Source organism: Ciconia boyciana, chromosome 1 (assembly GCF_034638445.1).
Source record: "Ciconia boyciana chromosome 1, ASM3463844v1, whole genome shotgun sequence".
Classification (NCBI taxonomy): domain Eukaryota; kingdom Metazoa; phylum Chordata; class Aves; order Ciconiiformes; family Ciconiidae; genus Ciconia; species Ciconia boyciana.
In genome coordinates, this window is record NC_132934.1 from 66,903,713 (window position 1) to 66,920,197 (window position 16,485).

The following is a 16,485-nucleotide window of genomic DNA, read 5'->3' on the forward strand; positions in this document are numbered from 1 at the left end:
CAGGAATGAATATTTTTTTCATTTTAGAATAATTCTGAATGTTTCCAGAGTTCTTAAGGTTCAATGGACAGAACAACCACTTGGTAAACAGGAGATGGTTACTTGCACTGTTCACTGTGGTTTCTGTTGTTGTTTCATAATCCAAATAGGATCCCAAGGTTTCTTATGTAAGTTAATCATGGTGTAATTTACAACAGCGTTATTAAGAAATGTCTCTTCTTCCATAACTGTGTAGCTGTTAAGTTCATTTTTCCAAAGGCTACCTTTCTTCTTTTTCTAAATTTGCTACTGTGTGAGATGAGGCGTCATCTGATACCACAGCTACATACAGATCAAGTATTTTCTGTCATCAACTACATGTTGAAGTGTGTTATGACTAGATTTACAAGCGTCTTGTGCCCACATCTGATCTGGATCAAAATTTTCACCTCTGGGTGATGCAGGCATTAAGAGATCTGGTATTAATGATGGGACTCTTAAGTGTTCAGTCTTTACAGCGAGTAAGTCCAGAAAAACCAGCTGAGAGCTCACAACAGCTAAAGATTTGGGAGTAGTAATGTTGAAAATAGGTACCTGGGAGGACTTTGTTTCTCAGTAAGACAATTTACAAACAGGCATATATCCCATTGACTTAATAATTTACTTAACTTTAAGCACATTCTTGAGTGCATTTCTGAGCCACAACCAGCAATTTTGATATTTAATTTTGTGTAGGAGCAGTTTTGGTTCTTCTTTTGCAGGTGCAGACACTGGAGTCTGGTTGTCTGCCTGCACAAACATCAACCAGTGTTTTTCATACCTGCAGATGTAAACATCTGTCTTCAGTCATTGTGCAAGTGGCTTGCTTGAGACCATGCTAAGCTCAGGTGGAAGATTTGTGACCTAACGGAAATATTTTTGACAGCATAATTCCTTAAGTGCCAGTTTTTAAGTTCAGCTTTTGCTGGAAATTACAGAGGAAAACAATTGGAAGTGCTGTGAAAGCCTCTAAAGTTCCTTTTGCAGATGTTTACAGATTTCATTTATCTCAGTACTTCTATTTAATTTACTTGTACATATCTTGTTTAGATTTTCAAATATCCTAGGTTCCACTTCAGTTTCATAACTAGGTTTTTGGGGGAGTAAGGGGCTCTTTATTCTACCCAAAGTTTAAAAAAGTCTCTGTAAAATGTAATAGCTTATGTTAGTGAAGAGGCTGGTGAAAAGCAGCGTGTAACATACAATTCCACAAGAGATTTGTACCACTAGATTCTTAAATGATGAGGAAGAAACTATAGCCATTTTAGCTGACTGAAGTCAGTGTTTGTTACACATGCTCATGTAATAATGTGTCTATGGTATCCACATACGTTGTTACCATTTTCAGACATCTAAACTACACATTTAATAACTCTGCTTGTAATTCTCGCCACTGGAAGGGCTTGATGCAGAAGTCCTGTTTTGGTTGTAGTACATTCTGGTTCATCCACATCTAGCTACTGCACAGTTTAATGTAGAATTAAGTATTTAAAACATAATAGACAACATTTTGCTTTGGGGTATACACTGCTGTCAAATCAGAGATATTTCACTTAAGTCCATCATTCTACCAGTAGTACAGTAATTTCTTCTGACAACACTTCTCAGTTTAAGAAGTTAGTAGAGACCTTCACATTTCTTGTCATTTCCCATTCGCTTTGATTTTAAGGTTGCATTATCTAATATATTGCTCCCTTACCTGTTGCCCCCTTAATAATGGAAGGGGGAAAAAAAGATAAGCGTGTTTTCTGAGTAATTTGGTTTTTCCAGAAATTTGTACTTTTTTATGCAAATTGCAATTTAGGTCTTTCCAAGGTTAATTAAGAGGATGTAAAATAGTTGTGTAAAGTTAAAGAGAAGTAGCGGACTAGCTGTGTATAGTATTTGAAATGTATATAAAAGCATTTTCAAACTTTCTGTAGAAGAATTAGCTGATGCTATGAAATCAAAGTAGAAAAATGATAGTATAGAGATGCTATCTCTGTATCTTCTGGTAAAGTGAAGCAGTTAGAAGCATCCTCATATCAAGGGCTTAGGAAAGAGAGAGATTCAACCTGAAGCTGTCTGAGAAACAGCTGCTTACAGAATCTGACCTCTGAACGTGCTGAGAGCTGTCACAAAATGATTAGACAACACAGTGTATATATCTCAAAAATTTTATATTCTGGCAATTAAGGTGAAGTCAGCACTTGTCAAATCATTGTTCTGTTTAACAACCATTGCCTGAATGTCCATTTGTTTGTTGTCATTTCACATGCTAATCAGCCACGTGGCTGTTAAGTTTGCCTGTAAATGTTTTGAGGGTAGTACGGAATCATTGCATCGAATTCTGTTTTGACAAAAGTTAGGGTGCTGCAACTTTATGAGTACCATTGAGGGTCAAAGTTTATATTGCATCCTTTCTTACTGTCAGATAAAACGTTAGTGAATGTTCTTTTTATCTAATGAGGAGCAATCCTAGTATGGCAGTGCACAAACAGGAGAGAAAGATTTTGGCTACTGCACATGAAGGAGTATCAGCCATGAAGGGATAACTCTGGTGAATGGTGGGCTGCTCTCAGTCTAGTGCAGATCTACACACCCAGCACTTAGAAATTTGGTTTCTGGCTGTACATGCGTTTATCTCAGCCTGGCAGTGACTGCTAATAGACCTTTACACTCTGGGACATCCTTGGCATCCTGAGGCTGAGTTCCCATGTAGATTCTCTGGTGTCCCATGAGGGATCAGCTCATGCAGCAATCTTGACCTTGGAAAGTGCATGGATAGAGTCCTTCTCTGCTGTTAGTCACTGAAATGACTCATAATTTAATACGTCGGAGATGTCTGCCACTCTGTAGAAGGCGACTGAATTTGGTCAAAGGGCTCCAAAATTATTGTAGTGACTAAAAGGCAGGTAGGCACGCTCACATGTGCACGTATATAACATGGTCACAAAACCCTTGTTGATTTAAGAAACCTGACTAAAACCCAAGCTTGAAAAGCCTGTTTTTCAGTTCCACTTAGAAGAGAGTAAGAAGAAGAAATATGATCTGGCTTTTTTCCATTACTCATTGTTCAAGATCTTTAAGTAGGTTTCTGATCAGTACATCCAACTTGCAACTTAAAGTAACTTAGTAGCTACTTTGTTTCAAATCCGGGCGGAAGTAAGTTCTGAAAATCTGGAAGCTGTAAGCATTGCCAGACCAGAGCCCAGGGCACTAGAGATACTAACCATAGTTCTGTCTAATTTCACTTTGATTTAACCTCTCCATTGACATCGTCAACACATTGTCCCCTTCATTTCATCTTTGTCTTGCACAAGCATGCCTCAGCACCTATGGATATAGCGTATTTGCTCAAAACACTAACTCAGAGGAGGGGAGAAGACAAGAAATAACATGATTTATACCAAAGGGAAATGTAAAGGCAGGTGGAAACCTCAGGCTACGGGAGTGTAATTTCATTTGCAACAGGTGCATCAAAATTGTTCTTCTTTTTTTTTTGCTGTCCTTGCAGCCGTACTAATTGTTTTTTGCCTTAGAAAAAGCAAGCAGCAGATGTTGATTTACAGTGTAGCTGGCAGGAAAAATTCCAACAAAATCCATTTTTCTCTCAGAGCTCATGAGTTCATCATAAATATTTCAGGGAAAAGAGTCAGATTTCAATGCATTTGCAGCAAGATTCCCTGTGAGAAATCTGCCTGATTTCTGCCTGGTTTGTCTACCTCGCTCCTCTGAAGCCCATTCTGGGCAAGCCTAAACTTCCAGGCTCTTTTGCTCCTGCCAGTCCCTTATTGAGACAGTCTCAGAGCTGTCAAAATTTTTAATTTTAGATGCATTTACTGAGATGATTATCAAGTAAACTGTTCTGATTCTGGTAGCTCTGAAGCAAGGAGTTATTGCCAATGACTACTTGTTTCACTGTGGTTCACAGGCTGCTCTCTCATTCCTGTCTGGCCAGCCTGGGATCTGGTTCTACAAAATTATTTGGTTTAAAAAAAAAAAAGCATTCTCATGTTTTTGTCTGCTTTTTTTTTGTTGTATGTTTTTTTGTTTGTTTTTTCCTTTTTTTTTCTCTGGGTGGAGAGTATTTGAAACAAAAAGTAAATAAAAAGGCTGGGGAACATAACCACCTGTCCCAGAGCTAAGGCACCTGATTGTGCCATGTATTGTTTTATGTCCCATTTACTGGGGAAAAAAATGGGTCTGGTGACCTCTCTTTCCAATTTTTTATATGGTTGTCTAACACAATTATCATTCAAGCAAACATGCTGGAAGTTGTGAGGAAAATGGCCACGCATATTTTTAATCCTACCACTGGTGATGTACATAAATTTATGAGTGGTGGTTTTATTTTGTCCCGCCTGAAAAAAAGGCTTTGCCCATCTATTTCAAACTAGAACAACTTCTATAAGCTTGAAAAAAGCAGGTACTGAGCCCTCCATATTTGTACTCTGGGGACTGAGAAACTGAAGAAAGGCATGAAAACAAATACAAAAAAGCAATCATCACATTACTGAGAAAAACATCAAGGTATCTTCATGATCAGTAAAAGACACTCTAATTTGGTTATGGCCGCCTTTGGATCTTAGTCCTTCATCCACTGATGTTTCCATTTAGTTTTTATAATTTGAAGCATGACTTGCTTTGTCCAGAGCCTCTCACTGTTGCAACACTTGCATTTATGATTTTCTCTTCCTCCAGAATATTAGTATCTCTTAAAGCTTTTATAATATTTTCTGCTACTGGAAAGGGAATAATTTTCTAAGAAAAGCTAAAGCTACTTGAAAAATGCAAACATCTTCATAATACAAGAAATTTCACAGGCTAAATGATGACTTTTCTGCAGTCTTACTTCACTATATTTCCTCTGCCCGTACTTTTAAGGAGCCCAGAAGGGGAGATGACTCTGGAGCGTGCAGTGAGCATACTGAAGAGTGAAAATACACAGTCCACACCTAGGATTCTTGCTGCAGTGACTTTCATACAGCACGAGTGCTTCCAGAAAGCAGATGCCAGAAGAAAAGTAAGTAATTATTTTTATGCGAGTTACAATCAGGTAGAGCAAATAACTTTCTATACTGTATGGCACTGTGTGCCAACATGAAAAGAAAGCCATTCCAAGAAACCTTGTATGATACTGATGTTGAATATTTTCCCTAAAATATGCTGATGCTTTTTGCTGTAGATTCTTTTCAATCAGTGGAATGGTACTGGTCTCTGCTAGCCAAAGTTTGGTCTTTAGGATTTTGTGATAGGAAACATGGAAATGTAGGGTAAGAAGGGACATGAAGAATTCACCCAAACGATCTGTAATTACAGATGTTTATGACCAACTTTTAAAAAATTATATCAGTTAGGATCCCACAAGCTCCTGCAGGCAAAGAGCTTTACTAGTCTTATCAGTTATTCCTACAGTATAACTTAAATCTCCCTTTTGCAAACTAAGTTGATTAGTTTCTAACCTATCTTGATGGATATGGAGAAAAATGTCTATTTTTCTGTCCCTTTTATAATGTTTTTTTCGTATATGTTAAGGCTGCTAAGTGTATACCCACTTAGCCTGTTCTTTTTCAGGCCAAATGAACATGGTTCTTTCAGCCTTTATGAGTAAGTCATAGAGTCTGAACTTTTTGTCAGTATAATTGCTCCTGTCTCTCATTTTTGACTGGCATGCTTATACTGTTGGTACAGAAATATCCCAGAAACGGAAACTCTGGAGTACAGTGCAAACTTATCCAAGCTTCAGGGTTTGCTAGGACTGCACAAATGCGTTAATAGAGTGTATGGATTAGCCAAACTGGTAAGGGCTTGCTGGGACTACACAAATGCATTAATACATTGTTTGGATTAACCAAATTTGTTAAGTCTTTTACAAGAGACTTGTTAAGTCTCTTACAAGGTTTTTGAATTCAAATTTCAAAAATTTCAAACTTCAAATTTCAAATTTCAAATTTGAAAATTCAAATTTCAAATTTTCAAATTTGAAATTTCAAACTTTCAAATTTCAAATTTCAAACTTCAAATTTCACTACTGAACACAATTATGGCTCTCTTGCTGAACAGTTCTGTACATTAATGTGTAAAATAGTTGTTCATTTCAATCACTTAAAAAAAATTCTTACACCTGCTTTGTTTCATAATTTTGTTGGTATTATTCATCTGTAATCTCAAGTTAACTCCATACTCATGTATATGCAGTCCAGTTCAGTGACAGCCAAACGTCACTCAGTCCTTTGGTAGTTCCAACTTGCTTCACAGTAGATCAAAGTCTGTTTTGGAAAAAAACACCAGTACAATTCGCAGCCTTAACTTCAGTCTGAGGACAGAGCTTCAGAATTGAATGTTCGGAGGTGGTTTATTATTCAAACCTCTCTCAGGCAGCTTCCCTGAAAAACAAGTGGATGAGTGAAAGAGTTCAAATTGGAGCAGTCAGCCTGAAGCCTTCTTCTATTTTCCTATCTATCCCACGTATCCTAGTTGAGTTTTTCTGTTTGGTGCCCATCAGACTTGTTCACGTTGGCATTGTCTTGTTTCCCTTTTTAGCCTTCCAGCCTGCATTCCTTTTCTTTGTGTCCTGATGATTTGTTCCCCAATACCTGATAGTCTGTGGGTCAGGTGGCTTTTCTTTTTCTTGTGAACTTGTGGTCTCACAGTATTTTGGTGAATTTTGTCTACCAATGAAAGTTTAGGCAGACCAATCAATAGCTTTCATAAATTCTCCTCTGCGCATTAGGTCAAAATAGCACCACTTCTTTTACAAGAGTTATAAATCAATTAAAATTACCAACAGAAAGTCTGCATAAATGTTTAAAAAAAACCAACCAGCTTCAGTATCGGTGTCAAAAGGGCTTACCTACTGTAATAAAACAGGTCGATGTGCTTTCAGCGTGTTCTGTGCTCCACTTACCTCAAGGTATATGTTTCTGTATTTCATTCTGTTAGCATCTAGATGATTGTTGAATCAGGGGGAATCAGGTCAGCAGTGCAGCAGCCAGAAACCGTGCCTTTTGTACAACAGACTCGGAGGAAAGGCAGGCAGGCAGTGTAGTTTGGCAGGGCAAGAAGGGCAAAAGGCTTTGTTACATTTCATTTCTTCATGTTGCCAACACCTGTCGGTCATATTGAATTCTTTTTGTCATTAAACTCTGGACTACTCAAAACAGTTGTATCAGATTTCTAAGTCTTTCACATGCTGTTGATTCTACACAAGGATGAGTTTGTCCACAAAAGCATATGGCATTTTGAGATGCTGGAGGAAACCATCCTCGATTGTACATGAATGTAAGGTATTTTCCATAGTAAACTCATTCCTAAATGAGCCAAGGCTTGCTTATGCCACATCACAGCTCATATGGGATTCATTTGCCACAACATGTGGAACTTGGAAACTATTTGTTTCCGTACAGCTGCTGGAAAATAACATCTTCTTAATTCTTAATTCATTTGGGGACAAAATCTCATTTTCTAAAGAATTAGACACTGAAGAGTAGTCTTTGCTAAATGTGAGTGGTTCAGTAGTTAAGTAGCTTACAATGTTTAATGGTCTACATTTTGAAGTTTACTACTTTACTATTTTTTTCTCAAGTTTTTTCTCAGTATGCCACAGTTAAGAAGTACTAAGTATAATGTATTCTTATTTAATACACTTTCAATACATGCACAGAAGTTAACAAAGAAAAGTATTGTCTTTCCATCATGCTGGCTGCTGAGAAAAAACAAGAAACTTGTCACATCAGGAATATTTTAAATCTAGAAATCTCAAAGCAGTTTATAAATCTTCCAGAGTTAAATCTCAAATATCCATTTCACCAACATGGAAGCTAAAATACAGAGCAATTAAATGTCTTCTCAAAGAGTACAAATCTGCAGCAAAGCTGGAAGAGATTTAGTTTCATTCTCTTACATTAATTATTAAAATATGATGCCTCCCTTAGTTGTGGATTTTAACTATGAGTCATATGAAAGCCCAGAAGTTAACAGTCATGTCCAAATGATTAATGATCTGTGCTTCAAGTCTTTCAAATAAGAGCAAACAAAAAAAGTCCCTACAACTATGTAGAGGTTTGCTGGGGGGGAAGGTTGGAGTTTGTCATTTACAGTAGCTAACTATTCTCTGCTGTGTTTTGTTTTCCTCACAGGTTTTCTCACATGGTGGTATCCCCAAACTTTTACAGCTTCTTGACGTTCAGAACGAGGATATTCAGCGGGCAGCATGTGGTGCACTGAGAAACTTGGTGTTTGAGGACAATGACAACAAACTGGAAGTGTCAGAGCAGAAAGGGACCCCGCTCTTGCTCCGTCTACTCCGACACACCAGGGATGTAGAGACTAAAAAGCAAATAACAGGTAGTGTTTTCTGTGCAGTCAGCATGAAGGGCTCCAAGTAGCGCACCAGCTTTCCCCATGAGGTACATGATTGTTTACTTAGGCCAACGTTTAATGACTAAATACAAGAACATTGTCACCTGTTCTAAGCTCTTCCCTTAGGGTGAAATTCCAAGGTCCTTATGCAAGACCAGTCTTTAAGACAGTAAGAACAGACTGGGAACTTCAACTTCCCCTCTTAAAGCTTCTTCAGAAATGACATGAGTCTATTTGTTTGCAGGAAGCTTAAGATCCTAGATATTCCAGAAAAGAAAGTGAGGCTCCAAATAGCAAATTCTGTAGAACCATTTTGGTGAGCAGTGATCGGAGCAGTCCCAGAGGTGCCTGGGCCCATAATTAATGCCCACTACTTACACAGCAGCTCAGCCCTCACTTTTTGACACTCTGCTGCTGGTGCATACTGGGAGCTCCTTGTTGAAGACTGTCCCCCAGAACTGTCAGGTGCTGTGGATAGAAATTGGTTGTCCTACTCCCCACAAACCCTAATGCCCCAAATTTCTACGCTGAGCTCTCTTACTCCTAGCTGTTTACACCCAAGTCTGTCTTCTTGGATCTGTAACAAGCAGAAAACTCTGCCACAGCAACAGCGTTCTTCCTTTCTGTATGCAGGGGAGAGAATTCCTGCAGGACATCCATTTGACTGTAAAGATCATATGGCACCATCAGTGGAGCGGCCTGCATTCTGGATTCAGTCTTTGCAGGGCTTATGTTCTCATCCTTTTATTTCCAATGTCCTTGAGGACGAACTGTTAAAAATGAGTGGGGCCCATTGCAATTTTGAAGGAAGAGCCCTTTGGATCAGAAACCCCATATTATACCTCTTGTTGTGCATCAATGCAGCAGAAGGAATGGTGGGAGGAAATGTCCACCATTACTCACAAAGAAACCTGTGGTTACTGCCCTGTTGGCTTTGCAGCAGCAAGTTAAGAAATGCCCACCACTTCTTCCCTGCACTCCTGTTTGACCATACTGTGTCTCTAGGAAGTCAACTGCTTGTGACCCACATTCATTCTAGTTAGCATGCAAAGGAGGAGCAGGCTTATACTTTATAAATGGAAGAAAACATTATGAATAAATGAATGGGGATTTATTTCAAGTGATCTTTAAAGATACCAGGAACACAAGCTATTAAAATAACAGTGCTTGAAAATATACAGAAGGTGTCAAGCAGCCCTGCCTTGAAGCAAAGGCATGTTGAGACCTTCTGTAATTCTGCATTCTTTTAAGTATTTGAAATACTGTGCTCCCTAAGCTGGAGAACAAAGCTTTGTATTGTTGGCTCTTTTGGCTCAGTTCTACAGCTCTGCAACATTAAAATGTTTTAAAGTTTTTCACATTCATCAGATGCAGAATTGGGTCACTTAGTAACTTATTGTATAGTGTGTTGTCTCTCAGTGCTATTACACCTCAGTGAGGGAAGCAGTGAAAACGGTGGTACAGTGACCAGAAAGCTAATGCTCTTTTCTTGCTAGCAATTTCACCATTTCTGACAAAAGCTTTGACTGTTTGTGCAGGAAAACTCATACAGTTACTGTGAATATTACTGTCTTCCCCTTCACCAGTGTGAAAATGGATGAAGGGGCACCTTCTTTCTGCAATTACTGCGGTCATTGAACATGAATATTTACTTGTGAAATATACAAGACACCAAGCAATCGATATTGCTCGATTAAGAAATATCGAGCAGGATGTTGCAGTTTGCATAAAGCAAACTATTCTGATATACTTTCATGCCTAATTCAGGGCATACTTTTTGCCATCACTTCAGCAATTCTTCCAGCTTCCTACCAAGCTGCAAGGAGCCTACATGGCAAAGGGCAGCCTGGTTGAATGAATTTCTATGAGAATATTAACTTTGCGTCCAGCCACTTTTTTCCCAGACCACACTTCAAAGGCAGGCAAGGAGTGGGCTGCAGACAGGAGGTAGACGGTCACTGTTAAGCATATGCGTACTAAGGTCAGTTCTTCCAGATGATCTTGGCATGTACAGCGATATCTAGGAAACACTGGAATTACTGTCCTGTACAGATTTATTGTGTAGCCCAAGAAGGGCTGCAACATAAGGCTTTTCCAAGCACAATGCAAACCTCTAAGGGCCTTTCTACCAAAATGGTTAAACCCTGCTGAGCAACACTTTCTCTGTCTGACTGATGGCTCACCTACAAGTTTTGTTTCTCCTCTTGCATTGCCTTTGGCTTCCTACCAGACTAGTGGAATATCATAGCTATGCATGCAATCGCACTGCAGTGCTGTAACACTTCCAGGAGAAGGTTAATGCAGAACCTTTGTGCTTCCACCTGGTCAGCATGAGAAGTCCACCTGTCTTTCCACATCATACTTATTAGTTGCCTACTTTGACTGTAGATTAGAGACTTCCAAATGTGTGATATGATAATTAGCTGAATGTCTTCCCCCATCAGAGATTAGTAGAATAATCTTGGTACCTGATAATACCACACTGAACTCTGGTGAAAGACTCCTGGCCAAGGATTCTAAGCATGTGATACTCATTAATAAAGATGTCTAAGCTCAGCAGAGGAAAGCTTTGTGTTTCTACTGCTGTGTAGGAAGCATGGTACCAAAGCACTCCACCTGACAAAAATACACAAAGATAAGGAAGTTGTTGGAGAGAAGGAAGTTAAAACTCTGAGACACAGAAGTTTGCTCATACTTCATTACCTGTCAGAAATATGATCTAATACTTGTGCACATGAGATAAATACATCTCAGCCTTAGAAGCTTATCTTTAAGGTCACTGGCTTATTAGTACCAGCAGTGTTAATACAGACAAATGCTTGCTCAATATTAAGCCATATCATATAATATCATATCATATATTCTCAAAGAATATTTTGATGGCCTGTATTTTCTTCAAGACCTAGGCTGAGGAATACAGTCTGAGCATAGTCATGCAGTGTGCCTTGTATCATCCTATGAGAAGACTGAAAGCAATGAAAGTGTATGGAGATAAATGCTGATTATAGCAAGTGTTGTGTCCTGCCTCACAGTCTGTGCATCCCAGGAAAACACACAAAAAGCACCAAACCAGTACTCCCACCGAAGCAGCTTTGTGCTTATGACAGTGGTTTGAAAGCTTCCATGGACCAGTTTACCTAATGCCCCTGTGGAGGAAATAGCTGCCCAGTTTCTCTGTGCAATTTCTGTGCTTATATGACCTCTTCTTAGGGGGAATGAGACCTCCTCAAGATCACATTGACTGAATTTTCTAGCTTCATAAATCATTGATACAAGTAAAGTAAAGGAACCATAGGCTCTGTCCTCTGTTTGACATGCAAACAAACTTCTTGCAGATCTCTTAGGAAAGGAATGAGGTTACTCCTGAATAGTAGGAGTGGATGTCACTAGGAGACAATGCAGGAGCCAAAACAGGAATGGCATTTTATAGTATTTGGAGGGCGTATTGAGGAACAGAAAGTAAAATGGCTGTGGCATGAAAAAAACAGAAAAGATTAGCTTTTGAAGGTAAGCCAGATGAGCCTCCAGGGAGTATCTAACCTCTTGATCTTGTTATCACGCAGAATAAATCCAAGAAATTAAAGCAGATTTTTCCTGCAGGGAAGATTACAGCACAAACAGAACTGTCATTAAAAGAAATATAAATTTAAAAGGAGACCCCACCCATTTTCCCAAATAACCATCTAAGGGAAAACTTATGAATACATACAAAAACTATGAATACATTATAGCATAGCTGCAAGGAAAGAGCCCACTCCTAAAGACATTTTCTAATGTGAACAAATTCATCCACACCCTGAATGCCACTGAGAGAATCCTTCTGAGCCCAGTGAGACAGTGCCTGTGGGTAAAGGTAGGACTTTTGTTGGAAAACTTACAGTGTGAGCAACATCTCAAATTCTGCTCTTACAATTCTATTCTAGGTATGTCTATAATTCAAAATGCACTTGTTCCTTTTAATACGATATTCTGTCCTTGTGCCCTTGCATTTGTGCCATTCTGTCTTAACCTGCTTCCCTTACCAACGCCCTTTGCACTGCATGTCTGATTTCCTATAAGCCTTACTTATCCCTCAGGAAAGTACATTCTTCCTTTTATCCCCTAATTCAGAGGTTGAAGAGCTGATCCCAGAAAAAGGAATGGGCTGGTTCTGGCTGGCTTTTGTTTTGATTTTACTATTGCTCACAATAGCTGAAATTAAATTCAAAGTGTAAGGAGATACAAAAGAAACATTTTTTTGTTGTGAACTGATGAAAGGAACATTCACTAATGCTCTGCCAGTGTTTGGAGGAGGAGGTCTGTGAAACTTAGAGCAGCAAGCTGGGGAAACAATGAATGCCTTTGTAGTGAAAAGCAGAAATATGTGTCTTTTTCCAGGGGAAGAGTACTTTAAAAAGAATCGTCATCTCTTGGAAGAGAACATAAGCAAAGCTAATCAATTATACAAGATTATATTTGAGATTTGTTTTGGTGTTTGGAGGTTGTGAGTAGACAAGGTGTGTAGCATTACTTAATGATTTGTTTAGTGACAAATGCCTGGACAGTAACGGCCAACCAGTGTTTAACAGCTTTCCCTCCTATGAGGAATTTTGCTATCAAGTGTTAGAGAAACTTGGTAATGGGCATCTTCTGTTTTCCAGCAGATTTCCAAAGACCTGTAAACTCACTCGCTGTATCTCCCATCTACACCCTTCACATGCAAGTTTATTCTTCCCACTCATTGGTCTTTACTTGGTACTTGCAAGTGCAACTAGGCACTTGCCAGGCATCCAGAAGGGACAAATCCCTCCCTGGAAGCGTGGGGTGATCTTAGCTCTGTTTGGCTTGTGTTACTCTGGTAACAGAGAAGATGATTGCTGCAGATGGGCAAGGCACATGCGGAGCCATGGAAAACTGTGCTTCTCGGTCAGGCATTAGACTGACTATATAGAGAACTGACTTTAATGACGTGGATAATGGTGCCCCTTTTTTTGCCCCATTTGCATGTCCTCAGATCAGGGCTGGTGAACTCTTTTCACCCCTTTCTGCTCCTCTTCAGGATATCAAGTGCCAGGCAGGCTCCTTCTCTCATTAACTTCAAAGAGTTTGAGATTAGGTCTTTCAAGCTGTGGGGGACTCTTTTTGCCACTCTGATTTTATTTTGGATATTGCAGGTTTGTTGTGGAATTTGTCCTCCAATGACCAGCTGAAGCACCTGTTGATTAGAGAAGCCCTGCAGACGCTGACTGAAGCTGTTCTCATCCCTTACTCGGGCTGGCCAGATCGAGATTACCCAAAGTCAAGTGTTTTACCTGACCCTGATATCTTCTACAATGCCACAGGATGCTTGAGGTGAGCACTCAGTCTACAGGTACCCAAAACAATAGAGATGATAAAACAGGCCTGCACACTTATTTTCTTTCTTGCTTTGAACTTTGATGGCTCCAAGAGAAGAGTTTGCATACAGATCATATTTTGAAATGCCTCATATGTATCAGACCAGAAGAATTACTGCTCAATACAATGAAAACAGCTTTCTTTATAAGGCTCCTATATATTCATTTGATGGGTATTCCACAGACTAAATGTATCCATAACAGAAGATCGTAATCAGAGTCCTGGTTGCAGTGCATAGTTGCACTTAAGTCCAAGAGATCCTTCACTGAATAACAGTTGTTGGTATGATGTATAGTATTAGCCCCTGACTGATGATGCTAGTAGTAAAAACAAAGCTTTTTTAAATGGTTGTAGGAGTGGTATTACAAATTAGCACTGGAGAAAAGCTAACAGTAACTTAAAAGAAACGTTAAACCTGTGTGAGCCTTTTAAAGTTATTTTAAGACTCTAGTGCAGTGGTCTCCAAACTTTTTTGATCATATACCCCTATCAGTAAAAAACTTCTACTCTACTAATATATTATGTACATTATAAAACATGCATAAAAACAGAAATTAAAAAGCATGACATAAAGATGGAATAAACACTATTTTAATTTTTTAAATTTTATTTTTTAATGTACAAAAATATTGCCTTCCCACACCCCAATGGACTGTCTTGTGCAACCCTGGGAGAGACCAGTGCTCTAGTGGATGTATAGCATGGTGACCTTTAAAGCCTAGATGTAAAGTTGTATGATCTGCTGATACCAATACAAGCGTGACACTTTCATAGGATGTGAATTTCTTTGACCCATATAAGTATCATTTATAACCACTTTGTTAATACCTTTTTCATAAGCAATTCCTGCCTCATTTTAATTTCTAAAATTTATGAAGCATAAGAAGCAACTATCCACTGGAGTCACATAAAAATATGCCTACTCTACAAACTCAAAATAATTAAGACTCTTACACATAGCTTGAGTATGTGTCTATACTTCTGACTGGCAGAACAGATTTATGATTGAGTTTGTTGAAAAGTAACAGTGCAAGACCCCACAAAGGGTCCTAGACTATAGCAGGTAAACCAGTAAGGTTCATTTCTTTGAAACGCAATTTCTTAGTTGTGCTGGAGCAGAACACAGTTATAGGCAGTAATAGGATTTTTAGCATCACATGTCTCCATTTAGAGAATTTCATTCTATGTAAACATGAAACTAGTCTTCTATGAAGAGTAAAGAAAATTCACTGTATTCACATATCACTGTTTCAGGGTAGCCTCAACAGAAATTTATTGTCATGTATGTTTTATTCAGGCAGTGGTAACGCTGTTTACAGTGAATAACTCATTGTGGGCAGTTCCTTTGAGAAGTCTCAGGTTCAGACACCCAGGAGTGTTAGCATTTTCCGTAAGAACCACAAAGTTGGCAGCTTTCTCTCACAATTTCTTCCCTTTGCAGTTTACTGTTGTATAGCCCTGTAAGTGCCATTTGGGCCACCGAAAGACTAACATACTTGAAGGATTAGTTCTGGTGTCATAGGTCCATCAGTGGGGCAACTGAAGTGCTCGTGTACCTGGAATTTTCTTTCAAGAGACTGAGCAAGTAATCTTCATCTACAGCAATATTAGGTATTAATGGGGCCACAGTGTTTTCTGCCATTTGTGCTGGGGAAGTTCTGCTTGCCTGCTTTAATACCTGCTGAGTCCTACCAGCTGTACCAGGCACAGGAGCAGTCCTTTGGGTAATAAGCAGAACATGCTCAGCAGTGGCCAAGTCACTCTTTTTTTTCTACTCAGCATGTAAACCACAACTAATAGTTACATTCAGTAGCATCTCCAAGGACCCTTTGGGTAAATACATAGAGTTAATCTCAAGCCACAATCACTTCTCATCTAAATAGATGGCTTGGAAAGGGGACACAGTACCTACAAGCACAGAGAATTGTTCGGTTTTCAGCTGCTGCCAGAGATGCTTACTTTGATGTATCATAATCTATAGCGAAACTGATTGGAAAATGACTTAACCTAAATTAGGAAAAAGCCATTTTTTAAACCCAAGTAAGCCCTGTCCAACTTTTTGCACAAGTAAATTGAGGCCAGGCTGCAGCCATGGGGTGGACGAATAGATTTACAGTTGCATATTTACTACTGCAATCAGATAATAGTCTCATGAACACAGTAGCAGCTACTACAGAGAAACACAAAAGGCCTCAGTAAACACACCCCTAAATGACTGAAGTATAAAAATCACATCTTTAATGAAAACACCTTTAAAAATAACAGTCCATAAAACTGTGGCCCTTTGTGAGTTCAAAGTCATTGCTCGTTAAGTAAATACAAATATGAGTATCAGGGATGCATGTCTTTTGTTTACACATTCAAAAATACATGAAAGGACATAGTTTGAAATAATTAATGAGTAATGTATGAGTGCAAAGGCACAGCCTGAGTTTTAAACTCTTCTTAGTAAAGTGCAAGGAATTAAATTTGAAATTTAGAGGCTGGGAAGCTGCCCAGTTTTGCCTTACACATACCTGCTTTGCTAATATGTCCTACAGCAGAGTAGTTGTATCTGTATTGCATGAATTTTTACTGTGTAAACAGCTCTGTATCTGACTCATGTGGTTTCAGAAGACAAATGAATTGTTAGCTATACAAAATACTCAACACGAAAGCACCTTTTTCTGCAGGAACTCCTGTCAGCCCACAACTACTAATTAACTTAATCTCTAAGTAATAATTAAATTCTATTTACTCTGATGGCTC

At 38.9% G+C, this 16,485-nt stretch overlaps 1 protein-coding gene across 1 annotated transcript in view; it reads left to right on the plus strand.

Moving 5' to 3' along the window:
* PKP2 (plakophilin 2) overlaps positions 1-16,485 on the plus strand; it is a 46,977-nt gene that overhangs the window by 12,845 nt on the left and 17,647 nt on the right. The window contains 3 exon segments of the mRNA XM_072872316.1: positions 4,885-5,023; positions 8,139-8,346; positions 13,515-13,692. Of these exon segments, the coding sequence (XP_072728417.1) occupies positions 4,885-5,023; positions 8,139-8,346; positions 13,515-13,692 (525 nt within the window).